The 26799-nt window shown below is 42.6% G+C and overlaps 3 protein-coding genes across 7 annotated transcripts; 2 read left to right on the top strand and 1 right to left on the bottom strand.

Moving 5' to 3' along the window:
• Window positions 1-1619: 1619 nt before the first annotated feature.
• On the bottom strand, window positions 1620-11871 carry snx16 (sorting nexin 16). Of its 3 annotated transcripts, none has more exons than XM_037456022.2 (8): window positions 11739-11871; window positions 10297-10764; window positions 10084-10170; window positions 8399-8547; window positions 8156-8225; window positions 7455-7591; window positions 7134-7250; window positions 1620-4289 (listed from the first exon to the last, which is right to left on the bottom strand). In XM_037456022.2, the coding sequence occupies exons 2-8, from the start codon at window positions 10669-10671 to the stop codon at window positions 4166-4168; spliced, it is 1059 nt and encodes a 352-aa protein (XP_037311919.2). In that variant the 5' UTR covers window positions 10672-10764; window positions 11739-11871; the 3' UTR covers window positions 1620-4165. The 3 variants fall into 3 exon arrangements, with proteins under 3 accessions (XP_037311919.2, XP_037311920.2, XP_037311918.2); XM_037456023.2 differs by having other exon boundaries at window positions 7134-7247; window positions 10297-10846; XM_037456021.2 differs by having other exon boundaries at window positions 10297-10846.
• Window positions 10995-19387, top strand: LOC119198619 (leukocyte elastase inhibitor-like). 2 transcript variants are annotated; one of them, XM_037456004.2, is made up of 12 exons: window positions 10995-11359; window positions 12962-13107; window positions 13222-13289; window positions 13537-13724; window positions 15514-15735; window positions 16381-16521; window positions 16772-16889; window positions 17220-17362; window positions 17582-17659; window positions 17868-17957; window positions 18035-18209; window positions 18385-19387. In XM_037456004.2, exons 4-12 carry the CDS (start codon window positions 13542-13544, stop codon window positions 18606-18608), a joined length of 1374 nt encoding a protein of 457 aa, XP_037311901.2. In that variant the 5' UTR covers window positions 10995-11359; window positions 12962-13107; window positions 13222-13289; window positions 13537-13541; the 3' UTR covers window positions 18609-19387. The 2 variants fall into 2 exon arrangements, with proteins under 2 accessions (XP_037311901.2, XP_037311899.2); XM_037456002.2 differs by lacking the exons at window positions 10995-11359; window positions 12962-13107 and having other exon boundaries at window positions 13114-13289; window positions 18385-19386.
• A 643-nt stretch (window positions 19388-20030) lies between these two features.
• serpinb1l3 (serpin peptidase inhibitor, clade B (ovalbumin), member 1, like 3) lies at window positions 20031-26307 on the top strand. 2 transcript variants are annotated; one of them, XM_037456010.2, is made up of 10 exons: window positions 20031-20223; window positions 20778-20959; window positions 22864-22968; window positions 23860-24000; window positions 24198-24315; window positions 24414-24556; window positions 25012-25089; window positions 25213-25302; window positions 25388-25568; window positions 25659-26307. In XM_037456010.2, exons 2-10 carry the CDS (start codon window positions 20783-20785, stop codon window positions 25880-25882), a joined length of 1257 nt encoding a protein of 418 aa, XP_037311907.2. In that variant the 5' UTR covers window positions 20031-20223; window positions 20778-20782; the 3' UTR covers window positions 25883-26307. The 2 variants fall into 2 exon arrangements, with proteins under 2 accessions (XP_037311907.2, XP_037311908.2); XM_037456011.2 differs by lacking the exon at window positions 22864-22968 and having other exon boundaries at window positions 20033-20223.
• The last annotated feature ends 492 nt before the right edge of the window (window positions 26308-26799 follow it).

The raw sequence follows: 26799 nt of genomic DNA on the forward strand, positions 1-26799 counted from the left end.
TAAGGAATGTTATCTATACAAATGCTCTATAACTCTGTAATAGAATCAACCTCATTTCCACTTGCAGAGTTGCTCTCACATCCACTACGGGTTCTGACAGTTGCCTCAAAGGCGATTCAAAAGGTGTGAAGCTCATCTATCAGAGTGGCCTCACTAACACATTCTGTGTTGGTGGCCTTTGCGATTCAGGATCACCTGGATCACGTCTTTGGTGTTGCTTTCTTTCTCCAGTCGTTCTGTGTCCCCAGGCCAACAGACTGACCAAATTATTAACACATTTGCTGATGAGTGATGTCACTGATGATTCATCACGCTATGTGCACTTGTCCTCAATGGCAGCACCTCTGAACGTGTGCCAGTTTAGCAAATGGGGAGCAGCTGGGCAATCATTTGGCTAGTAAAACACTTTTTAATAGTCCAAAGTTGGCATTAGAAGCAGAGAAATAGGCTCTTATTGTCCAAAGTGAAGGGAGAGCTTTGTTGTTGCCAGGAATGTTTGCGCCCACAGTGTTTGTTCCTCAGGTGATGACATGCTGGTGGAATTGGTTTGAAACAGTTCTGCACAGAGGTAAAGATGCGGTCAGAGCCGGGGGATTTCTGTGGTCATGTTACTCTTTACATACAAGTCCCAAGCATATCGATTTTGTAGTATTGGAAGTTTAAGTGGGAAGTCAAGCCGACGCTTTCATTTCGCAAAATATGCCATTCAAAATGTTATATATATTTTTATTTATTTAATGTAACATTTGGCTTTAATTAATTTATTTAAACTCAGCCCTTAAAGTTAATGGCTAATGAAGCCAATTATCTTATTAATGTAAACTACTTAAAAATAACTTCAATACTTAATTTATGTTATTAATTTCATAACATGAAAATTAAAACTCATAGCTAAGTCTTATAGTCACAACGCAGGATTAGCTGTAAACCAACAATTCTCAAGCGGCGATAATAAACAGAGCTAGAAATGAGTGGAGAGCAGTGTAATTCTCTGTGGTGTAGACAGAAATGGGTGTGAATTCATCACTTCTACACTTGTGTTTACTTTGTGCAATGAGGGGAGTTATGCTGAGACCCGAGGGTGAGGTCACACTTTATAAAGCCTGTCCCTAGTACAACGGGCCTTGTATAGTTTATTAGTCATGCACCCGTATTTTCATTAAGTTCCCCATCACCACGGCGATGTAACAACCCTTGATGAAACTGAAACAGTGCTATTAATAAGTACACATTCTCGGTATAGAAACATTAATGTAAGTTCTTCCATTTAGTCTGTAAAAAAGGCCAGGGATTAAGAGGTGGCCAGCAATCAGCTTAGAGTCCACTCAAAAGACCTGACCTGCAGCCAGTGACATGGCACTTACCAAGTTGTGAGTCTATTGGTCTTTCTGCAGGTTTTGGTGGAACATCTACGAGCTTACGGCAAAGTACAGAGCATTAATAATGTGAGATGACAGTTATTTTGTGTTTTTTCTCGAGTTCAACCTTCTGAGCCATTCAGACGTATTTTTTATTGCTCCTGTTGTTGCAATTGTACAAATACAATTCACATAAACATGTCAAAAACCCTACAGTGCCTCTGATGGATAGAGAAAAGATTTTGTTAAAAAAAGATAAAATTTCCGTGACAAGAATTTATTACATTTTTGACAGTCACCTTCTAAAATGGGCCTGGCAGTAACTATAAGCCCACATCACTTATCACACCTGACTGTTTATTTCACCCAAGCACAAACTACCAAACCGATTTCATGGAAACTGACAAAAGCAGAACAAAAAAAACATACATGTAATCATTCTGTGTTTCATTGTGGGTAAATAATATATTTCTCCTAATAAACATCTCTGCTATAACATATTCTGGTGGCCAGAGTATTCATTTCAGGCCCGACTTCTCAGTGAAGGACCCCCTTTAAATCCAGGATATCAACACAGAATGTTATTCATTTTAGTCTTTCGTAGTGCTACTGTGGTGGGTTTATATGTAACTAAGACTGCATATAAAATCAAGAAACATGACAAAAACAAGTCAGTCTATTCCAAGCAATAACATACACATGAGGGTCTTTCAAAAGAGGAACAATCATCTCATGTTCCGAAAAAACCTATAAAGCTATTTAAACGCATTAAAAGTTGTGTGAAAAATGATCAAGGCACTTAGAAATACGCGTGACGGGAATTTACAGAAAAACAATACATGAACAAAACTCATATACATTTGTCTCATATTGACCCATTAGATCTAGTTGGGAATCCACACAGATTCAGCGGGTGAAGAGGCACGTTTCTGTCTCACACAAATGAAGCAGTAACAACCAAATCATAGCAAGCATTATGGGTTGCCATTCGTCCATAAAGTGCATCAAAGGACCTTCTGCCAGGTCGAGTCAGAGACGATTCAATAGATCTGTGTTTGTTCGTGCCTCATTAAGCCGTCATCATCAATGAGTGAAAAGCCAATGGTGAAACCACTCAGTGGATACGATATGGCTTTTGGGCATGACGTGTAGGCCGGGTACCTCTCAGGCTGGTAGTGATGCCCGGGTCAGCCTTTTCTTTCACCCACACCCGTTTGGCTATAAAAGAGCCAAAATCCCCCCACCTGACACGCACATTATGTCGACCAGCCGACTGGGATGAACATCACACCATTTCAACACGCTGGCGTAACCGCTCGCGGTGTGCGTCTGTGTTTTAATTCAAGCATAGTCTTGCTAGTTCCTTGTGATTATCAACCCAAGAAAAGGATACAAAATATTCCTTCTAGCATTGCAGATGATTTTGGTTCTAAAGGTGCATGCGAGGTCACAGTTACCCTTAGATGGGCCGATCAAGAGGGATTACGCTCTCTGGTAGACGGTGGTTACACTAATGACTGTCGTGTCTGTGGATAATCTGTGGAGTTTTATCCCCCAGTAGTTTAAGCACCAAAAACAAAAATTCCATCGACCTAAATTGCATCGAGATAGAGGCAGGAACTGCCAACATGGAGCCGGCTCAGCCTTCAGTTTAAACTTTGTAATAAACATTAAGGTAGAACATCTAGAAATTAAAAACAATTGTAAATCTTGAGCAGATATGACCGAAACTATGTGCATGGCCACAGTACCATTGATGTTTAATGGTTGAACTGATCCCTCGATGACGTTACGACATCCAGGTTGTCTTTGAGGAAACTGATACGAGTCCAGACTGCAGTCTAGTATGAACAGAAGAGGTTTAGTGTTGTAAATATACATGGACTCACAGACAAGCAGCGTCTCAAACGGTCGCATTAGGATGCTTGTGTCAGAGGGATGACATTTTAGAGTCCATCACGTTGTTCTAAAAGCAACAACAGACCACATTTCCTTGGCTTTCTCTCAACCGAATACATTACAGATTTTTCATGTACGGTCTCTCACAGGACTCTGGTTTACCACAACTCTTCTATGGCACAGTCAAGGTTTTTAGACGCTAACTGACAGTGAAAACCAAGGGAAGTATCTAAAGGTCAGTCCGTAGCCTTAATGTGAGTCGATGGCAGTACAAAGCAGTGCTGACATAAAGCTAAGGAATCCTTTGTGACACCCACCTGGTGCGTGGATATCCTGACCGCTTTTTTTTCCTTCTTTCATTTGTTTTGCTGCTTGGAGAGGAGGGCCTCTCGTCACAACTGATGATCCAGAATACTCAGATGAGACGATGCTTCAGGTTTTCTGAAGATTGTCATGACTGTGAATTTCTTAAAGTGTGTTATTTTTTCTTTTTGGTTTCGTGACCAGAGGATCAAGTTGATTCAGACTGGCAGCTGCTACACACAACTTTGCCTGAGGTTTGAATACATGCAGCCATGTAATGCAAGATATTAGTTCATATCTTGTGGTTTGAAGCCTTCAGGAAGTCCTAAAGTTGTTGTGATGAAGATGGGTGAAGTAGAGAAACGGTTCCCTTTTAACACATACACTGATCTTTAGACAAATGCTGCTTCAGATTCATCCTTTAAGATCCTTTAAAAGGCGAAAAAGCAGGAACAATGTGTCAAGTGCAAGGGGAAATTGCGAGTTTAGGTGGGATGAAGGAATGAGGCCTGGAAAACAAACAGAGGCTATAAAATAGCAGTTTAACATAGTGGCAAAGGGGGAAGGAGGATATGTCAGGAAGAGGAGAAGAGAGCGACCAGTGTTTACTGGTTTTGTCCCAGCTTCTGGTGGTAAGGCGGAGCCACCTCAACGACCGGAGGAGAAGTGCTGAGCGGCGGACCGCACCAGCAGGCAGAGGGTCCGTCCGGTTGGACCTCGCATCGGCCTCTAGGGATCGGAAGGTCACAGCAGAGGGAAAACACATTCAGCAACCGACCGACTCAAATCAAACGCGATGCAACGTGAGGGAAGTACACCTCGGACAACAGGAAGCCAGACAGAGGAAGAGGGAGACTACGGGAGAGGAGCAAACGCAAACATGGCCTCACTTAGAGACGCACACATGTTGTTACGCGTTATGAATCCGGGTTGACCCGCGGCCTTCATTCCATGGGAGATGTCCACGACTCCACACACTTACTAGCAGCCATTGAAGATTTAGTGCGATAGATTACGTTTTCTGATTCAAAAGGCAGGGGGTGAAGGATTTGCCAGGTGGGGTTTGTGGACGAGCGGATAGAAGCCAAACCTCAAATCCACCCTTGTTTTGGAACAAGCTCTATCTGCATGGTGTTTCGCCATATTTTTTTTTTTTGCATTTCTCTCCACAGCTCCTAGCATCCCAAAACACACAAGATGAGAACATCCAGATGCTGTGCACTTGTAATGGGCCAAGTGTTGATTAAAAGGGATTCAATCTGTAGGAGTCTACCCTACTCGTTCTGAAGCACAGCACAGAACACTGCGGTACGTTCGGTACAGGCCACGGATGGGAGCACATTGTTTTCAGGTTAATCATTTAAAAAGGGGGGTCCGTGTCCACAAGCTGAACGTAGTTAAAAAGGGACATTTTGAAACACGTGAATGACGAAACTGTGTTGATCGGTGTAGTCAGTTGATGCAATAAATCACTCGTTATTCTGACCCAGACGCCCGAGTCTGCGGTTTCAAAAAAGTCCATGTGAGTGCAGAGGACGTTATGGACAAAACGTTTTTGATGAATTGGTTGTATTGATTCGGGACAGATTTGAAAACTGAAGAAATATTGCAGACAGAGTCTGAGACTGCTGCTGAAGTGGGGATTAAACGGCCAGAACCTGAGCTGCTGAGACCAGACAGTTATCTTCTTCTTATTTCGAGAAGAGTAGGTTGAGTACGAGTGTGTGCATGATGGAGCATATAGAGGAGGGGTCCGCAACCTTTTTAAAGAATACAGTCATTTTTATATTATATAAAAAGTCAAATGACGGCCCGGCAGCCAGTGGCCCCGTGGTTGGTGACCCCTGATACAAAGGGAAGGCGGCTTTCTCTGTCAGTACAGCCCACAGCCAGGAATGAAACGCTTGAATTGAGTACATTAAGCATGAACATGGATTGGGACAACCACATACAAGGTGATACATTTCTCTTTCAGGTGATTTGACTTTGTGTAAAGAGAGGATGAGATCTTAGGTGCACTGAAAGTGAACTGATCCCAAACTTGACTCCAAGCAATCAAAAGACATATACTGTATAATCACTGTCTATATTACGAACTTAACTAATGCTAATGAGCACGACATTAAGACGAGTTGGGAAAACAATAGAAACCTTTGCTTTCACATCCTGATACCGCGGAAAAAGGGCACGGACATTCTAGTGGACAGAGGGTTGTAGGAGCCGGAGACGAAGAACACGACAGGGCCGCATGTCCTTGTGGCGTTAGCCGGAGCTGCTGTTCAGCGTAAACTACCTCAAAAGTTAATCTTTTTGCCGATTGGCGAAGCACTGTTGTGAAATGTGAAGAGGGTGAAAAAAAAAACACAATATTTTTTCAAAAACAAATGAACGTGTGTGATTATGATAAAAAAAAAGAATGTACTTATCATATTTTCACTTAAAAGAATTCAATGATAACTTTGCAAAGGTAAATGAAAATGAATTATTTATTTAAAAAAGGCACAGATCAGAGGTGTGTTTATCCACCACATGAAAAAGTTGGGCTGTCATTTGGGCCTGAAATGAATTAAAGGACACTTTGGTTTATGCATTTTATGACACTTAAAGCCAGTTATATAACTCAACCCAAGATCCAGCAAATCATGGGGGGATATCAATAGTTATAACAATAGCCATTTGATATGCTGTCAAAGGGTAATACAAGTACAAATTAACCGTTGTAGTGCATTACAATGGATCTGTAGTGAGGGTTAATAAATCAATGCAGTGCAAAAGAAAAACAGGTTTATAGTAAGTAATGAATCAAAAGAATTGTGATTGGATTAGCGTAATCATTTTAGCATGAAATTGACAAGTAGATTTGAATGTTTAACAGCAGTATTCTCAGATTAGAGTACTTCAATAAGTTTGGAGACTTATACTGTATTGCAATAACTACATTTTTCATCAGGGGTTTTAATTGTAGTATTTGCTTGTATTATCTCCATTACTACTTTGGCATCGGCCTTCTTGTGCCTATTTCGTCATGTAATTTGATTCTGTAGCAGAAACTGTAGCAAGAAAAGTTTACACGGCTTAAGGGGCCTATCAAGCTCACTATGGTGGTCAATATGCCGTGATATTATTTAACCAACGGGAGTTCCACCCGTTTGTCCACAAATGCTTTACTTCATTTTAAGTAAGAAGCCTCCAGATTTTCCCTCTGCTTTCATTTACCATGTTGCTTTGTTTGTAAAAAATTCAACACATCCACCATCTGTCTGACATCAAGTGCTTTCTGTGGTTGCCATGGCATAATCCCTTTACTTCCAGAATTCCATTAACGGTGGTCACAACGCCAAGAATCTAAAGTGCAACAGTAGAATTCACCAGAAAGTGACTCACGCTAATGCATCAGTCATCATAATCACTGTGCATGTCAAATGGAGGAGAGCACACTTGAAAGCATCCAGTCATGTAAGGAGAACACAAGTGAAAGGAGGAATGAGGCTGTGTGAGCGGTGTTTGGTCTCTACACCGGTGGAGCTCACTCATGAATCACATTCACTGCTGCGTGTGGTGTGGATCCATTACCCAGTGTCGTCCAGCACATCCTGATCCGCCTCGGCAGCGGGCGACTCCACATCTGCACTGCTGTCGCTGCCCGGAGCGGACAGGGCACGCAGCGCCTCGGGGCTCACGCCCTCGCTGCTGGGAGGGACAGAGACAGGTTTTAATTAGACTTAGTTCATACAATGCCATTTTAAAACCTATAATGACCGCCTTGCTCTGCCTAACAAGCAGCACGTGGTGTGAACCACACGTTCGTCGCTTGTTTGTACAACTCATTTTTTGGTGCAACCCCGGATTCGATTATATTCTTGTGTCGTACGTGTGTGTACTACATCCACTGACTTGATTTGCTTCTCCAGGAGCAGAATGGCCTTCTCCCTCTCCTGCAACCTCCTTTTCAGGGAGGTGATCTCTTTCTGCTTCTCGAGCAGCTCCTTTTGAAGGCGATAGTTGCTCTCCTCCAGAGTCTCACAGAACGCCTGGACAGAAGTAAAAAGACAACTGAAAATATGGACCCGCAGTAAGAACAAGGATCGGGCCAATCCGGACAAGCAATGGAGGAGAGTGGAAGAACGTTTCTCCATGCATGTTCACCTCACAAGGGCAGGGTCTACTTTCATGTAAAGCCACTTTAAATTTAAAATTGAAAGTGTTGCCTGGTGTCAGGTTGACAACACAGGTTGATGTTCACTTCATATGATATCCCTGGAAGATGTAGGTCTGGGTATCATTTGAATTGCTTAAAATCTCCATAGGGAACCTGAAGTTTGGCACTGACTTTACATTTCTTTATGTGAAAGGTATAGAATGCTTGGTATTTAATGCAACTTTAAGATACACTCAAAGGAAAAGAGAAATCAATCTCAGTGACAGAGGGATGAAGAAATTGGTGATAGGTCAGTGCTAATGGCTTAAACAATGAAAACACTGCTGACAGCAGAGATGAATATGGCAGGACATTAAAAGATTTTTGAAAAGCAAAGCACCTCTTCCAAAAAAAGGACCCGATAGTAGCATAGACACCCACGCGTATGCACACTTACTCTGCTCTCCTCCAGGCTATCAAAAGGCCCCGGAGGATCGTCCAGACACAGAAACTCTCTCACTGCCAGACTGTCAAGGGGAACAAATGAGGTGACATGAATGAGTGTGTGTCATGTTAATGAACAGACCAAGGTGCTCAGTACACAAAATAAAAATAAGAAAACAAAATATATACAGGATTATCAATTGTCAGATGATCACAGTTTAAACTAAAAGTCTCTCTGCATCGTCGGGTCACATACCAGTTGGCGATGTCCTTGTGTGCCACCAGGTTTTGCAAAAAAGTCTTTAGTCCCAACTGTCTGTCTTCGAGGAAGTTGCTGTCGTAGTTGTCTTTGAACCACCGCTTGGGAGGAAGCGAGAGGCGGAAGCCCGGGAACATCTCCTTCAGCTGTAAGACACACATGGAATGACCTCTTAGACACATAACAGATAGGCAAATAACACTTTTCAGTCAAATAGGACATGAGCCACTTGGTCCTGAGCAGAATCGATTGCCGCCCGAGGCACGTTGGTCAGATTTGCGTCTTACTTGCCGGAACAAAGAGCTGATTGGCTCTACAGTTTGACAACTCCACTTAGAAAATGCTATTTTTTGTGTAATTGTAATAGTTAACGCCGGATTTGTAATTCATTTCTTGTGCATCTTGTGTGATCGATAATGATGAAAGCTGACGAAAAAAACGAGAACAAAGGATAACATTCAATTCGAATAATGCACATTTATACATCATTATTATTGAATGCATGAGTTTAGACCAACTAATAAGATAACAAAGGACAAGGTGACAGCCTCCACCAACCAGTCTAGTCGCAATTATTTAGTCTTTTTTGTGAAATGGCCATAATTACCATATGGGTTACAACAAAAACAGGTTCTGCGAGGTCACACTGACCACCAAATTCTAACCGGCACGACCGAGCGGCAACACGCGTCAATGCTTCTGGAGAACCCTCCGCTAAACTACATTAGCAGCTGCTCGCAAAACGGTTCCCTCAGTCTGGGGGAGCCGAGAAAGAAAGACATCCATTGCCTCTTTTGATCGCCTGCTTCTTAGATACGGTCCTGGTGGGAGAAACCACACAACGTCTTAAAGTACTTCTCGGTGTGAAGGTGCGATGTTTGACGTGAACATATTGCTTCTCGGAGTTAATTCCGAGAGGCCCAGGTGCACAATTCGGTCTGGAGCCCTCGGAGTTAACCTTGCCTAATGAGAAGAGGCCCTCGTGTCAGATGGCTCGGCATGCGGTGGGTCCAAATGTGCATGTTTGTGCCTTCCCGTGGTAGCCTGAGCCATGTGCACGAATGTACGGTAAAAGAATGTTGGGTTAGGTCCAAACGACTTCACGAGCAAAGCGTGAAGGATGGGCTGCAGGTTGAAAACGTTATTGCGTGAACACCCGCCAACCCTTTAACTTCCTGCTCAAAACGACTGTGTTTCCACTCTCTTTGCCCCGTTTAATTGAAACACTGCATTTCAGTTATACAATTATTCCGAATTTGACATGCCTATAAAATATGTTTTGCTTGCTTTTTAGCGTCATCTTTTTTTCTGTTGTCGGCTAATCATTTTTTCATACAGTATTATCACATGGCTTCACATCCCATTCTACTGCCCCCCTTTTTGTATTCTGTGACAAAACGATCCATCCCGAAACCACGAGAGACTTGTTCCCTAGTTGGCTCGGGCCTTTCCGGCTATTTGGGAACAGAAGGCTTCTTTGTGAAGCTTTAATCACTTCCACACTTCACTCAAAAACAAAAGAAAGCATGCTGGAAGCAATTATTTGATGGTTTAAAAACATTGTCCACAAGCAGTTGATCACTCAATAAAGCTCCAAATAGGTCCAGTATATGGGACTGCCCTTACTTTGCATACAAAAGTGTACAAAAGAAATGCACACATCACAACACAACCAAACACACCTTGTCGTTGAGTCTGGAGAAGTCTGTGTACCTTCTAAAAACCACCCAGCTCTCATCTGGAGTCTTCTTGACCAGGACCTTGAACACCTGCAGCAGAGACGAGACAAAACTTAAAGACACAAAATAGCCCCTAGCCTTTGATCTACGTGAATATAGGCTAAATGTAACGTGCTCTTCACAACAAGCCTACTTCTGTTTTTCCTGCTTTCATACCGTGAACTTGGCCCTCTCCTCCATGACCTCATACCCCAGCACTGTGGGGGTAATGGGCCTCTCCTCACCCTGCTGGCTCCCAGCAGGATCCGAAATGGAGCGCGGGCAGCTGGAGTATTCTACGGAGGGTCCCAGAGTCCCGTTAACCGTGGCCAGCGCCCTGGGCCCGAGGAGGGGGGGCGGCGTCCTGCTCCGACTGCCTCTCGATTGCCGCCGGGATACCGAGCCTCCGCATCCCCTTCCGTGGTCCTCCCCGGCCAACGTGCCGGACACGCTGCCGAGTGACGAAGCTCGCTGAGGCCGCCTGAGCTTGCCGCTACCTGCCGACGAGGCTCTGTCCAACGGCACGGGGACAGGCACAAAAGGTGACGCCATCTTCCTGGGCTTCGTCCCTCAGCCCCGCCAGCGCAAGGCTCAACGCGGCTCTTAACAAGGCTCCTCAGGCGACCTCGCCTCGCTTCAGTGGTGCTGTGCAATGATGAAGTGAAGTGAAAGATGAATATGGCTCACTCTGGGGGGGGGGGGGCGGCCAAGCACAACTCTGAGGATGCTGTACAAAAAAGGAAGAGAATAATCCTAATTCATCAAAATTGTCTATATGCGTCCAGGCTGCAATGATGGATCTACAGATTTCCCTTAAACCTGCATCCCTGTCGCATAATAGGTCAGCAAGCAGAATCCTTAAGAAAGGGCGCCCGCCTGTAAAGGCAGATTATTAATTATTGACACGAGCCACATGCCATTCATAATTTAGGATTTGTGCAATATTTGGAAAATTCGTGATGGAGAAGGCCTTCAAAGATCCGTTGGTAGTTAAAGTGAGTCAGATCATCTCTTGAGATTGCTTTGGTGCTTGGACGAGAGACAACGGGACTCGCGTTACGCTCTTCGGTCACGTGTTTCCAAGACAAGGCTAACGATCCAAGTTAACCCCCACAGCGGTAGATGACGTCATTTTAATGTCCATGTCACGTTCGTGAGTGTAACGTCGCCCTGGTTCGTGCGTAACTGGTGACAACAATGGCCAAGACTTACAGGTTACAGTTAACCAAAGTGATGTAACGTAAGTTATTAAATACTGTATAGGAAGTAACCGCCAATTAAAACAGCTGGAACAGATGCAGCTATCGTTTGCTAGTTATAATGGCTTACCATTCACCTCGATCCAAACAAAGTAGGTTTACTACAATTTGGTCAAAATAAGAGCTGCTTGTCATATTAGTTGCATGCCGAATGTGTAGAAAAAATTCCCATTAGTTAATTAAAAAGGTTGTCTTTTTTCAAGAAGGCATTGCGACAATAACCCAGAGCAACGCTGAACCTTACATGGTTTAGGAAGCACTTGGGATCCAAGGCTATCGTGTTAGCCTCCAGTTAGCTGCTAAGCTAGGACGGGGCCGTCTAAACTAAGGTGACGCAGGATGACAACAATAGCCGCTTACCGGGAAGCCAGTCGTCTCCTTCAGGAAACCATTTATTTGTACACACAAAGCCCGACGTATGATTGTTGTGTTGCTGTTCTCCTCCCCGTGCTGCTCATGTTAGCCCGCTTGAATGCAGACCGGTAGTTGTAGTGCGTGGAGACGCCCACGTGGGGGCGCTGCAGCACAAGGCATGTGTCATGTGTGCAAAAAAGTTGCAAAAAAGTTGTCATTTTCTAGGAAAACTTCTAATGGGTGGAATTGAGTGATCACCAGGGTAGGTCAAATCCACAAATCCTACCGACTGATTTAACAAGTTATATTGATACATAATGGAGCCAAATCTAGGGCAATTTTAAAAAAACATAAACTAAAAATCTTTTCAAAATTAAATGAAGCTAATGAAAAATATGTTTCCGTGAAGTATACTTTTTATTTGTGGTTTTAAATTAAATATGTATTTTAGTTTTTCACTTTTCACTTTTCAAATATACTGTATGTATTCAATTCAAGGCCTTATGTGTTTCCGATCTCTGTCAATGATGCCAAATAATGTCCCCCTTTAGTCTGCTTCTCAGACTCAAGTGGCATTTTAGACATTTTACTTTACTTTGCCATCCACTAACCGAGAACAATTTAAATGTCATTTTTTTGAAGCCACGAAATCAGCATCTGCATTGGTAGGACGTATCTGCTCTGAACACAAATATGTTAAACATAAGCTTTATGTAAATCCATTTTGAGTTCTGCATTTCATTATTCACAGTGCAGATGATTAGAAATGAGTTAACGTTTTCTATTGTGCTGTTTCTGAAGATTATTGCTTTGTACAGCGTAGACTTCACCATGTCTATCAATGACCTTTGATGCCTGTCATCATTTCAGTCTGGTCCCTTCTCATTACATGACATTCGAAGGACAACAAGGGGGAAATTAAAAAATTAAATTTGGCACAAAATCCCCCCGTACTGAAGAAGGAACCATAGACTATAGATAAAAAGTGCAGAACTATTTACATTTTGTTGGTCAAAGGTCAATACAACTTTATGTCTGCACTATTCTTGAAAGCTCTGCATCTCTTGTTCCAGAATTCCAAATACTAACACACATATTCACACATATCACGTAGTATAAAATTAATGGAACAATGACATTTTGGACGGACTGGGACGTAAAACTGCAACATAACTGGCTTTCAATGTCAAGGTGGTCATTCTATTATGGTTAAATGGCTGTGTTGGCAGACTCTTACAAAGCACACCCATTGGGATGATGCCATCGATGGGTGTGATTCAGTGGCGGCAAGCCAATAGAGGGCAATGGGGCGTGGCCTGACGGTGTCTCGCTGAAACATTCTTGATCCTTCTTTGCCCCGAAGAAGAGTCTGTCTGTAAGTACAGGATGTGCCTTGTTGTCTGTTTATTTTTTTTCGAGTGATAGAAAAAGAAAAAACCTGCTTCAGGAATAGATCTTGATTCTTGCATATTTCACCTGGTTTCTACAGCTGTCAGTGCAGTAATAAGCAATATCTGTGATTTCTACTGGGTGTGGTGACATTGGACAGAATTATCGGTGAGTAAAAAGCATGGTAAAGGAAGAATGGGGCTTTGTGTGTCTGGTGAAGGGTTTGTGTTGTGGTGCATGCTGCTAAGTTGTAAAATAAATACCAATACAAATATTTTTAAAGGTATACAGAAGCTGTTTGCGTTTTACTCCAGTAATGCGGCACCTGAGCATCCACATGAAAAAGCGCCTGACAACAGACAAAGGCATTTAAAACAATTGACAACCCGATGAGTAACACGCTGCTCTGTTTCAGACACAATGGAGACATCCACCTCATCCAAGGCATCCAAAGCCAACACCACCTTCTCCTTGGCCTTGCTGAAGAAGCTGAGAGATGATGGCAAGACAGCGAATGTCTTCTACTCGCCCTTCAGCATCTCCTCAGCCCTGGCTATGGTGATGCTGGGGGCCAAGGGCAACACAGCCAAGCAGATGTCAGAGGTAGCGTATGTATTCACACACTCAGACACACACACACACACACAAGAACGGTTGAAAATGTTAAGTTCTCACGTTAACACACCCAGCTGGAAGCCTTTGTAAAAGTATGCATTCAAAATCCATCGCAAGTCAGCGGATCTGGTTCGTCAGAGTGTTGGAATTTCGCAACTACATTATTGCAGCAAAGGAGAAAGGTGTGGTGAGGTGTGGGTTTGGATATCGACGTTGTCATGCGAGCGCATTTTCTTTTTGTGTTACTTAATGAAAAACATCTTCCAGAATCTTCCATGACATGACATGGTTTGGGCCGAATCTTTTGATGGAAAACTTTGACCTCACTGTGTAGCACAGTGGGGTGTGGCAGGAGAAAGTGTTTGGACATGTGTGGATTAATCATTCTGTCTCCCAGCGTCAGCCGGGATCTGTTCTGCTCTGCCTCAGATTACAGGAAGAGGAGACCACTCCTTTGTGTTCGAGATCACAGACATGATCAGCAAAGTCATTTCGTTTTTTTCAACTATTAACATTAAATAGATGCTGAATGGCAGTGAGCCAATTGGGCTGATGGGATAGGTGCCTCTAAAAACCACACGATTTGTGAAATATTGTAACTTTCACTTAATTCTGCTGTAATGAGAGCGATGAAGGGATGAAATATCTCTGATGTTAGCATCCCAAAGGTTCTCGAGAGGGTTTTTATCTATTAAAATCTCTAAAGCTTGCAGTATGCGCTATCTTAGGCATCTAATCAAAAACGTATCAAGAGAAAATACTGTGACTCTGAAGTGAGATTACTGAGGGTGCAAGAAGACTGACTCAGTCTCAGGTTAAAGCCTTTGTTCTTCTACTGTGCAAACATTTATGAATGAATATGCTACTTTTACGTGGTACGATGTGAACACTTCAGGGGGATTGGACAACTCAAAGCCCTTCTCCAGACTAGTGTTTCCAGAATATGAAACATATAATCAACGGAATGACAAGTCATTGATGTTTATATTTGGAGAGGCGCAGAGGGCCTACAGGGAATTGTAGAGTCACACCCCTGTGGGAGGGAGCCAAAGTACCCGGAGAGTACCCAGAGGTTATCAGCACAGGTACGGGGAGAACATGCAAACTCCACAGAGAGATCTCGGGGCGGGTTCAAACCCTATGACCTTCATGCTGCGAGGCGTGTGTGTGCTAACCACCACACCCTAATGCCGCCCGAGGATGAAGGGATGATGGAATTTTACTCGTAAAAGGCTTCTCACTTGGTTAAAGAAAAGAGCACCATCAGTAATACCTAGGTTAAACGTGTATGCAGGATGTGAATGTTGTGGTTAAACTATGACATTTGTGCTTAAACCTCAACGCAATGCAACAATGTGTGAAGATGACATGGCTTTGGTCAGATTTTCTGTCCTCACAGTGTTGCACAGTGGGGTGTGGCAGGAGAAAGTGTTTGGACATGTGTGGATTAATCATTCTGTCTCACAGCGTCAGCCGGGATCTGTTCCACCTCACAAGTTCATTTGTGTTATAGACCACAAACATGGTCATGGTCATTAAAACTTATAACAAAGAAACAATTTTCCACTAAATAGATGCTGAATGGCAGTAAAGTAATTGGGCTCATGGGATAGAGTTTTTTTTCACTTTGAGAACTGACGTTCATTTATGTTTGCGTAATATGCGTTTACCCTCCCCTACAAACCCATGCACGCACACACACACACACACACACACACACACACACATTATACAGTCATCCTATACTGATGAGAGAAACTGCCATTTGCTCCTCCAGGTCCTTTGCTTCACTGAGGCAGAGCAACCGAAGCAGGCAGAGCAACCGAAGCAGGGGGGGGGAGAACTGACGCAAACGCAGTCGGAAACGGAGACGCAGACACCGACGCAGACACCGACGCAGACACCAATGCAGTCCCAGATGCAGTCCCAGATGCAGACGAGGAGGCAGTTGCGGACGCAGATACAGCAGAGAAGCAGACTGCCCCAGTATCTGGTCAAGGTGATCGAAAAGCCAAAATGAAAGGCGTTATTAACGATCAGGCAGATTTTGGTGTTCACATTTCATTTCTCACGGCTTCGCTCGCCAATGTTTATCATGCTGCATCTTTTGAAACATACTTTGGAAGTTGAAAGGCTACTGCGCATATTTAAAAAGCACAACAAGCCTTTATAGGAAAAGATGACGATGAATATAATGCCTTGACAAAGCAAAAGTTACTCTTCATCTTAAAATTATAATTGGTCCACTAGGAAGAGGACAGTGTAAAACAACATACAACAACAACAAATCATTTCACTACCAAAAAGCTGCTGTGGGTCTCATAGACGCTTCTGAAAACTTGGGTTTTGGGAGGATTTGTCAAAAGTTATTCAAATTACTGTAAACAACAACACCAAAATCATTCACTCTATATCCTTTTTACTGGGAAGCATCTCATACTGGCACACGTTGTTGTTCTTTTTAATTGCCAAAACAGTAGTGAGCATGTACTCCACCAGTGATGATGGTTTCTATTGTCATTATTTAGGAGGTAAGCTGACCACGAGATCAATGCGCCATATTAACATAATACCAAGTTGTCTTGCATCCATCACTGGATCAATGTGCCTTTGTAACACGCAGTTCTTCTCTGGCTGTTTACAGTGCCTGAAACCTGAGGACAATGAAGACGATGTCCACGCTAGCTTTTCCAAACTGCTGAGTGAGCTCAACAAGAAGGACACTCCATTTGCCCTCAGCCTTGCCAACAGGCTGTATGGGGAGCAGACCTACAAGTTTGTTGAGGTGTGTTTGTGAGCCTGTTTAGCTCAGTATTTATTCATTATCCATTAAATGTGCAGGTTGAATTCCTAGTTAGCTGGATCCTTGCTTCTCGTGGTTAGTAGGCGTGGCTGGCTGCTGCTAAGCCCTGGTTGGCTAGTTGGTTCTCTGGGGCGGGGCTTAGCAAAGAATCAATTCCAAAGTCATACTTAATGAGGGCTTTTTTTGTGGATTGGTTAAGGTGGGTTGCAAATGTTTGTTTTTTTGCTTCCAGGATTTTCTATCACAAACCAAAAAGCACTACAAAGCTGAGTTAGAGTCTGTGGACTTCAAATGCAAAGTAAATGACAGCAGGCTCCTCATCAATAGCTGGGTGGAGAAGCAGACGCAAGGTAGATCTCACTCAGACTGATCTGTGCACGCCCACATTGGGATCTGTAAGGCCCTTTTCCAGGCCCTCCACATCCTATAAAAAATAATGTACGAGTTGAGCGAACCAAGTCTACTATCTTTCAACTTAAATTTGAAAATGTCTCTTTCTCTCAAAGTAATTATTTTCTTCCTGATTATAAATTAAAATATAAATATAGTGTTAAAGTAGTGTTAATACATTTAAATGTTGTGGTGGAAAATTAAATAAAACTTCCCTGAAATTAGGAAGAAAACATTGCGAGTACCTGTGTCTGTTTCTCTGTCTTAATAATGACATATTTACTCACCAGGAAAAATCCAGGACTTGCTGGGTGATGGTGTAGTGAACGCCAGCACCATGCTGGTCCTGGTCAATGCCATCTACTTCAAAGGCAACTGGGACCAAAAGTTCGAAGAGGCTTCTACTGTGGATGCTGAGTTCCGAATTAACAAGGTAACCCGCAGTGTGGGGAAACTTTTTCATCCATATTTAAAAATGTGAATCTATATATATTTTAAAGAAATGATTTAGTTCTGAAAAAAACAATTGGAGTATGAATAAAGATTTTTTACCAATAAAGAGTACAACTAAGAGTTAAAGAAGAAACAATGAAATCATAAAGATACCCATTCCCACAGTTGACAGTTGTTTGCTGCTTTCCTTGAATGACAGAATGACACCAAGTCGGTGAAGATGATGTGCCAAACCAGTGAATTCCCTTTCACCTTCATTCCTGAGGCCAACGTCAAGGTATTGTCCTTGTTTTCTAACATGGTTGTGGCCACGTCTATTTATGTGCTACGCAATCTGATATGCTGATGATTGGAGAAAGGATCTCAAGAAAATATTGGGAACAGATTTACCACAGTTTGTCAATGGTTACACTCTTTCATTTGTTTAAATTGTACTGTTTATTCCTGTAACTAATCATTATATTGGAAAAACATCATTTGGACAGATCCTAGAGCTGCCTTATGAAGGGAAGGAGATAAGCATGCTCATCTTCCTGCCCGACGAGACAGAGGACGGCACAACAGGCTTGGAGACGGTAGGACACACACACACAAAAATCAATGCACAATTTTAAAAAGGGGTGATTAATAATTCATATTGCATCCATACTAGCTGGAGAAAGAGCTGACCTATGAGAAATTTGTGGAATGGACTGGTCCAGACAAGATGGCTCAACGTGATATTGAGGTGATGGTTCCTCGCTTCAAGATGGAGGAGTCGTATCATTTGAAGGATGTTCTGATCAGCATGGGCATGAAGGACGCTTTCACAAACAGTGACTTTTCCGGTGAGAAACACACCATAAATAATCTGCATCATTATTTTAACTTCATAACATATCTTCGACGAACAAAACAAAAGAGCGACGCTTAAAATGTTGTACTTGAAATAAACTACAAGTGCAACAAAAACATGCAGAACTATAATGTTGATCAAGCAGGGGTTTCTCTCTCTGCTCACAGGCATATCCCCAGAAAGCACCATGTCGCTGTCACAAGTCATCCACAAGGCGTTCGTGGAGGTCAACGAAGAGGGAACTGAGGCTGCCGCTTCCACTTTTGCTTCCACAAACCTTAGAGGAATGATTCCTGAAACATTCATCGCAGACCACCCCTTCCTCTTCTTCATCCGACACAACCGCACCGGGACCGCCCTCTTTAACGGCCGATACTGCTCCCCCGAGTGAGCGCCGCTGTGGGCCCTGCAAACATGGACAGAGTGTGAGACAAAGGGCCCCTGAACACAGACCTGTAAAGGGCTCCGACCCCATACCACTTGACGATGAGAGCCAATGGAGAATCACTACTCTGTGATGTTCTATATTACTTATATATTAACACTTAAAATTTGGAAAGAAAGCCTTTGAATGGAAATTACTGTGTGTTCAATCTATTGAATAAAAGGCATATGGAAGCTCAAATGTTATTTTTTTAAAATATATTTTGCTTGGATGTATTTTACGTGCCGATTCTGTTAGAAATCCACACTGTATCTCCACACTCCATCCATCCTCTCATTCATTCATCACAAAATGGAAAGTGTCCTGTTGGTTTTGCAGGGTTTTTTTTTGCAGGGGTGTAGCACCTTTTAGTTCTAATCAATGGTAGCATAGAGACACTAACAAATATCTAGGTTCGGGGGGGGCAGGATACCTTGAATAACTCTCAAGAGGAGTTGTCAATGAGTTCCGCCACTGACCGCACCACAATAACATGTATAGCTGTACACTAATGTTGAAAATGTAAGTAAAATAAGATAAAATACAACAGTCTAATGTCCCCACTGATTAGAGAACTTGAGAGTTTGACATTCAAGGCATTCAGTTATTTTCCTTGCTTGTGTATTGTGTGTACCAGTCATTGTGTACATCATGTAGTGTGTATATGTTATCCAGAGTCACAATGATCAAAGGAAGATTGTTAGACATTTTCTGTCGGCGGATCCTAAAATAGTACTAACCAGTACTGCTGTACTAGTGCTGTCTTTATCTCATAAATCATTGTTTTACAAAAGGCTACAAAATGTTTTTTGAATTTACAGGACACACTTCAAGACTACAACAGCTGGGTAGAACACATATGGGTCATAAGGGACAAAAGAAATCAATGAGCCCTCCCCTTGCAATCATCTCACTAAAAATCTTCAGGTGAGCTCCATCTGGTGGAATATAACAGTGTTGCTTAAGTCTCTGTCCATCTCTCCATATAAATGCTCAGCCAGGTTAAAATGATTTTAAAAAAACATTTAAAATGTTCTTGCCTGTAATTGAGTAAGAAAATATCATCATGTATCATTTACTGTCTCATCTTTTGAACGCACACATCATTACTAATATGCAGCATAATGCAATACAGTCATTTTGTAAGATAGGATTTCTTCCACTAGTGATAGGGTTAGGCTAATGCAATAGATTTTTGTTTTTAATTGAATTACCCGCAATCTCATTTTAAAAACTACTTTCTCCGAATGACTTCCGTAAAACATCCCAGGGCCTTGCAGGGTGGGACACGTCCCTGACTGTAACGCATGCGCAGTGTAGCTGGGGCAGTGACGTCAGATGGCACTAGTATTAAAAGGACGCACCATTGGACGCACTGCACCAACATCAGACCAGATTTCACTGCGCATGTGCTTGACGACGTAACTCGTCATATTTTAACTATCCTCGACGTGAAGGCGGAAGCTCGTGTGTCATTTCAGGGGCGGGTCAGTGTAAATAATAAAAGCGGCGGCTGAAACAGAAGTTTTCCTGTGACGGACACACTATTCACGTCTGAGGACTACAAGCAAAGTCGTCGGTAGTAAGTAGAGGATGACTCTCATTCAAATTCAAACAGCGGGATGTACCTTATACATGTAGTGTATTTACAGTTGGTGTACTCATAGTAAGTAGTTATACTCGTTTGTTCAAGTGAGTTCAGACGAGAATGGCCATGGTCTTCGTACAAACATTTAACCCAGCTGAATGCCATAAGAATGAAGTTATTGCAAGGATATGTTGTTATAAATATATATATAAATATCTATAATAAATGTAACGTTAGTTACTCTTTGTCATCCACGAGTGATAATAAGTGTAATGCTTTCTAGAACTCATAATGTTTTGTTTTTATATTGACTAAACACCACATATCGAAATACTTTCTAGAATACATGATGCTATTTTCTAAATATATTTACAATCTGGTGATAAATCTCTGTAGATGCCGCCGGCAATGCAAATCATTCCTAAATCCTCTTCAGTTATAAATAAACACATCACTTTTTCTTTGGTGACAAAGGAATGTTTAAACATTTTAAGAGAATCTGCTGTTAGTAAGGCAGTAATGATTGCTACTGCCTCCCTTCCTTGCAGAGACAATGGCATCACCCACTCCTCTGTCCAAGGCCAACACCACCTTCTCTCTGGCTTTGCTCAAAAAGTTTGGAGACTCCGACAAGACTGCAAATGTCTTCTACTCCCCCTTCAGCATCTCCTCAGCCCTGGCTATGGTGATGCTGGGGGCCAAGGGCAACACAGCCAAGCAGATGTCCGAGGTAGAGCACGCACACACCAACACATTGTGGGAATATGAACCGTTCCAACGGTTTCAGATCTATAATCAGATCAGAACGTAAACACATCCATCCGGATTTGTTTATTCATGCATGCATTCAAAGTTCATTGAAAGTCAGCGGATCTGGTTCATCACCGTGTTGGATTTTCACCACCACATTGTTGCATTGCAGGAAAAAGGCCTGTGTTTGGGTTACATTGTCATTGGCACATGTTTTTTTAATGTACCAGTAATGTTAAAATCACGAGACAATTCAGACACATAAATGTACATCCAGATTACAGGGTTTTCTGATAGAAAACTTTGACCTGTCTTTGCAAGACAGTGAGGTCTAACACACACACACACACACACAATCCTTGAGAAAAGTAAAACATTAACATTAACGTCTTTGAAGGGGGTTGCACCTGGCTCAGCATGATTTTGCGGGGCCTCGTTGGTTTGTCCGTTTTGTGGACATGAGGCTGCACGTTTCACACCACGAAATGCTCTCCACCAAATCACCACCACAAACTGTGTCTTCTAAAACCCACATAGAGTCAACCCGGATCCCCTCTGGGACCATTTCAAGCAATTCTGAATATAGTGGGATATGTTTTACTGGAATGAAGGGCAGAGGGCCACACTGGTTTTTAGCGTAAGCAAAGATGACAACGATCTGTTCTGTTCAGGTTTTGTGGGGGGTGGCTCTTTATTGTGTTCCTATGGCAACGTGAAACATAATAATGGATTGTAAGGGCAATAAAGATAAAAGAGTAATCCGTACACATTATCAGTTCCCATTACTATGTCATGTGCAGCAGACACACCTGTCTAGCTTTACTGGGTTTTGTACGTTGAGTCACTGGACGGATGCCAACTGGAAGAATATGTGCAGTCCCAAATGTTAATTCAAATTAATTAAATAACCAAACTATTCAGAATCTGAAAATGAATAGCCGCAACTGCTTTAACTCTTAGAATCACCCCATAAACAATGTAGGTACAGCAGCTGTTGAATGTTAAGTCTAGAGTTCCTTTGAAAAAATCCTTTAAAATATATTGTCTATTTCATGGTTCTGAGACATCAAAATAATTATGCCTGACTATATGCTTTTGGAGTACCCCAGGAGGAGATTAAAAGAACTCACACACTGTCAGCTTGTACAGCAGAGGTAACAGCAGAAGAATAAACCCACTTTTTTCTGAAGAATTACTAAAGCAGAGACACTCCCTGATGACGGGTGGAACAGTGAGTATGTGGGTGGGGCCGGGCTTCACCCAACGTCCGCCACATTCCTTCCAGTCATTTAAAATGATAATATTGTAGAAGATTGCTTGGAGATCTTCATTATTGAGGGCTTGAGTTAACGTGGTGGCACATAATTGTGACTGTTCTCAGTACTTTGTTTTTTTGGTTCTTTTGATACAATGACACTGGGGTTATTTCCGGGTTATTGACAAAGCTGGAAAAATGCCTTTTATTCAATGATCACTGTGCAATGCCAGGAGCTCTGTCCTGTTCTTTGTATAGGGGCTGACTGTTTGTGCAACTATGCTTAGTGAGTAATGGAGTAAGTGGGCGAGTGAGTGTGTGTACATAACACAAGCCGAAGTGACAGTGACATATGACTGCGCATGAGTTGAATTTAGCAATAAGTTACCATAAACTTACAGTTGTGTGAACTTGTTTCTTCCAACTTAGTCATGAGCCAGCTTGCCAACAGGTGTTCAGTTTAAAACTGCACAAAGGGTTTTACTAAACAAAAGAAAGGATTGTACTCGCTTCTCTAGATCCGTATGACGCGCCATCCTTTTTTTGGTCCATCTTCCGTTATTCCCCCACATCCACATCTACCCACACGTGCCTGCTAAGATGAAACCATAACTGAACCCCTATTGTAGGTCCTCCGCTTCACTGCGGCACAGGAGCCCCGGCATGCAGGAGCAGGGCAGATGCAGATGCAGCAGCAGGCCGCAATGAAACTGCCACCACATCTGCAGAAGAGGGTAACAGAGTCAGCAGCGGAGGAGTCATAAACTCACTGAGGGGCGTTTTACTAACAGGGTGGTGTCACCTGGTGAGGGGATCCTCGGAGACAAAGAGCTTGTGGTTCAGTATCCTGTGCTTGTTTCCACTCTGCTTTGCTTGCTGATCTCCCATTTGCTGTTCGCTTGAGCTGAATTTGGGGGAAAAAAACAAAACAAACAACAACAACAACAGTGCAAGGGAGGCACCCAGGTTTACTGAGGTTAGTTTACTGAAGGTTTAGTGGGAGTGTTCAACCACACTATTACATAATACACAGGAATGTAGCCGTGGCTTCTTTATTCCGAGTGTGCATTTATTTTATCTTAGCAAAACCACAATGTGAAAGGTCACTTCAAACAAAGGTCATGTATTTCTGAAGATAACCATGTCAATAACAGTGGTGGAGGGATGGCGTCTTTACATGGAAGTTTCCTCTCACTTCCACGGGGTCTCTTGAGTCTCTGTTAAAGGTGTTAAAGGGGTGCCCCTTTTTGCCTTCTGCCCTATTTTCAGTCTGCTGGGATGCTGTGCAATGACGGTGTTACAATACAATATTTATTGTATGTGGAGAGTACTAGAATACTGAAAGCATTCATTTTATAGGAATTAACTGTTTGACAAATATGGATCATAGCCATTAAGTGATGAGAAAGTCCTAGCAAATCCAAGTCTCCTCAGTGTGATATTTCTGTTTTTTATATTCTGTTCTAATATTTTCAAGTTTTACATTTTTTTAAATAATAATAATTTACTTGAATCGAGGTAAGCAGCTGCAACCCACAAACTCCTCACTTAACACACTGTTTATAGCACAGTCGTCTGTCACATGCTCAGTGCATCGCTGTAACACTTGTGTACTTTTTCCACAGTGCTTGAAGACCCAGGGTTGTCAGGACGATGTCCACGTTAGCTTTGCCCATCTGCTGAGCGAGCTCAACAAGGCTGGTGCTCCATACGCCCTCAGTGTTGCTAACAGACTCTACGGGGAGAAGTCCTACGAGTTTGTTAAGGTGTGTGTGTTGTTTACATATCAGGATGCAGCAAATAACAGGAACACATGAGGTCTTTAGGCTTTGAAAGAAGGAACAATGAACGCAAGGGTGGCCAGTACACCAGCGTACGTACATAATAACCACCACTAACTAAAGTTAAGCAAAGAGATTCTTTTTATTGGGTGATCAGACTTGTGTGTCGTTGATGATTCCAGGATTATTTGGGAGGCACCCAGAAGCACTACAAGGCAGAGCTGGAGCCTGTGGACTTTGTGAACAGCTCAGAAGCGGCCAGGCTCAACATCAACAAGTGGGTGCACGAGCAGACTCAAGGTGGGTCGTACATGCCGACAGACACAGAAACCTGGCTGCAGACGTGCTTTCATGTGCGTTGCATTGCTTCACCTTGGTGCCCGTTCTGGATTTTCCAGGTAAAATTAAGGACTTGCTGGCCGAGGGTCTGCTGGACGAATACACCAGACTGGTGCTGGTCAATGCCATCTACTTTAAAGGCAACTGGAACAAGAAGTTTGAAGAGAGTGCCACACAGGATGTTAAGTTTAGGATCAACAAGGTAACGCTGCTCAAACAACACATTAAAGTAACTGACACTGAAAGAAGGTGGAAAGAATCTGATTACTTAATTAAAATATAATTTGACGTTTTTCTATTGCAAATTAGTCAAGAGTTTGAGAGGGCGTTTATCACAATGACTACACGTTACTCACCGGTTGCTACACTTCAGGAGAAATGAGTGTGTGTTTTTTCCAGATCAGAGTTTGAGTCACTTGACACATCTATGTAGAGTTCAACAGAGAGATAGAATATGATGCCATAAAAGGACCCGCGTTGACCTTGTTGCGCAAGAAGTAATTTTTAAACAGAAGTTGACCGAAACTGAAGTTTGTTGCACTGTGACCACACCCAGAAGTGACGCACCCTGCAGTACTCTTCCACATCCCTGCAACCAGTGGACGAAGGCTAAACCTCCATTGGAGTTACTTTGTGTATTTTTCTGCCTGTTTTCAGAATGAGACCAAGTCAGTGAAGATGATGCACCAGAAATCCAAGTTCCCCTTCACCTACATCCCAGAAGCCAACTGCCAGGTACATCGTACTGTCTGTCACTGTAATTAAACGATTGTTAAGCTTGTTTTTGCTTTTGTTGCATGTAATCCGATAAACTCTTTGTAGAATTTTCTGTAAAATTTGAAACCTTCTGTTGCACAGATCCTAGAGATGCCTTACAAAGGAATGGAGCTCAGCATGCTCATCTTTTTGCCCAGTCAGATAGAGGACAGTACAACGGGTCTGGAGAAGGTAGAACACACAGACACACACTTGCTATCTTAAAGAGACCCACAAGACATAGTCAACAAATAGTGGGTTGTGTATCCACCCCCAGCTGGAGAAGGAGCTGACCTATGACAACTTTGTGGAGTGGACTCGTGCAGACATGATGAATGAAGTGGAGATTCGGGTGGGGCTGCCTCGTTTCAAGATGGAGGAGAACTACGACATGAAGAGCGTCCTGGTCAGCATGGGCATGGTGGATGCCTTCGACCGGGCAATGTGTGACTTCTCTGGTAGGACGTGTGCCAGGATCACATCAGATATATTCACGATATAATTAGAAGCACTTGTTAAATTCTTTAAAATGTTCTCTCCTGTGACAGGCATGGCTCCTGGCAACGACCTGGTGCTGTCCAAGGTCGTCCACAAGGCTTTTGTGGAGGTCAACGAGGAGGGAACTGAGGCTGCTGCCGCCACCGCTGCCATCATGATGATGCGCATGTCTATGCCAGCGTCCTTCATCGCGGACCACCCCTTCCTCTTCTTCATCCGACATAACCCGTCCATGAGCATTCTCTTTGCCGGCCGATACTGCTCTCCTCAGTGAGCACGTCGCTTAGAGCGGTGCTTCTCAACACTGGAGTGACTAGTGGAGTCTGTGGGGTGGAAATGACTGTGTGGCTTCTTGGTTATCGCGGTTTACACGTTTATCTTTTGCGCCTAATCTCATCCGATTTACTCAATGTCCGTAACGCACGTAAGGCTCGGTTTGCTGACCCTCAAACCTTAACCTCTATTATCTATACCATTGAAGTCAATTCACCTTACCTTAAAGCCTTAAACACATATGCCTTAATACAGATTTCTTGCAGAACATGCAATTTCCGTATTCGATATGTTCAGTCAACCAAAAAGAATAATGTAAAGAAATCTCATTGTCAGATAGAGATGTCCTTGGGGATTGGTGATTAGAAGGATAGTGCTGTTATTTGTAAATGTACCATTATCCATATGATAAACATAAACTGTAAAGCTCAGTGTATGTATCCTTATGCTTTTACAGGTAAAATAAAAGTGTGTGTTGTTAAAAAAAAAACAATTCTTTGCCACATTCAAAAGGAAATCACTTTGGTTTTTTTAGGTAAAAAGTATACATTCACACTAACATATGCCATCCAGTTTAAAAAAGCAACATCTGACAGAGGGGGACTTGGGAGAGAGTGGGATTGGAGTCAGTGAGGCTTGCTCAAAAAAAGACAAGTTCATTCACTCCGTATTCCACAAAAGTTAGTACGTTTAAAAAAAAAAATTAATCTCACTTGGAGTTTAATATGATGATAAAGGGAAAAAGTGTTGCTACGACTACTAGAGGAACCTATTGTATTTTCAAGGAATATTATTATTATTATTCTCACAAACTGCCGGCCTTTTTGGGGCGTTTATCATATTCAAAAAAGTTGTTAAATTTGGCATGGATATCTGGACTGTTAAAAAAAATTGATAACCCCCCCGGTTAATGAACTT

This window comes from Pungitius pungitius, chromosome 19, assembly GCF_949316345.1.
Source record: "Pungitius pungitius chromosome 19, fPunPun2.1, whole genome shotgun sequence".
Lineage (NCBI taxonomy): Eukaryota > Metazoa > Chordata > Actinopteri > Perciformes > Gasterosteidae > Pungitius > Pungitius pungitius.

Bases quoted from the DNA above. Each gene is read 5' to 3' on its own strand.
- serpinb1l3 (XM_037456010.2), top strand. From the start codon at position 20,783: ATGGCATCACCCACTCCTCTGTCCAAGGCCAACACCACCTTCTCTCTG. The intron at 22,969-23,859 runs GTAACAGAGTCA...CTTTTTCCACAG, and splicing joins CACCACATCTGCAGAAGAGG to TGCTTGAAGACCCAGGGTTG. The intron at 24,001-24,197 runs GTGTGTGTGTTG...TGATGATTCCAG, and splicing joins AGTCCTACGAGTTTGTTAAG to GATTATTTGGGAGGCACCCA.
- snx16 (XM_037456022.2), bottom strand. From the start codon at position 10,671: ATGGCGTCACCTTTTGTGCCTGTCCCCGTGCCGTTGGACAGAGCCTCG. The intron at 10,171-10,296 runs GTATGAAAGCAG...TCTCTGCTGCAG, and splicing joins AGGAGAGGGCCAAGTTCACG to GTGTTCAAGGTCCTGGTCAA. The intron at 4,290-7,133 runs GTAATGGATCCA...TCCGATCCCTAG, and splicing joins GATGTGCTGGACGACACTGG to AGGCCGATGCGAGGTCCAAC.
- LOC119198619 (XM_037456004.2), top strand. From the start codon at position 13,542: ATGGAGACATCCACCTCATCCAAGGCATCCAAAGCCAACACCACCTTC. The intron at 13,725-15,513 runs GTAGCGTATGTA...TTGCTCCTCCAG, and splicing joins CAGCCAAGCAGATGTCAGAG to GTCCTTTGCTTCACTGAGGC. The intron at 17,363-17,581 runs GTAACCCGCAGT...CTTGAATGACAG, and splicing joins CTGAGTTCCGAATTAACAAG to AATGACACCAAGTCGGTGAA.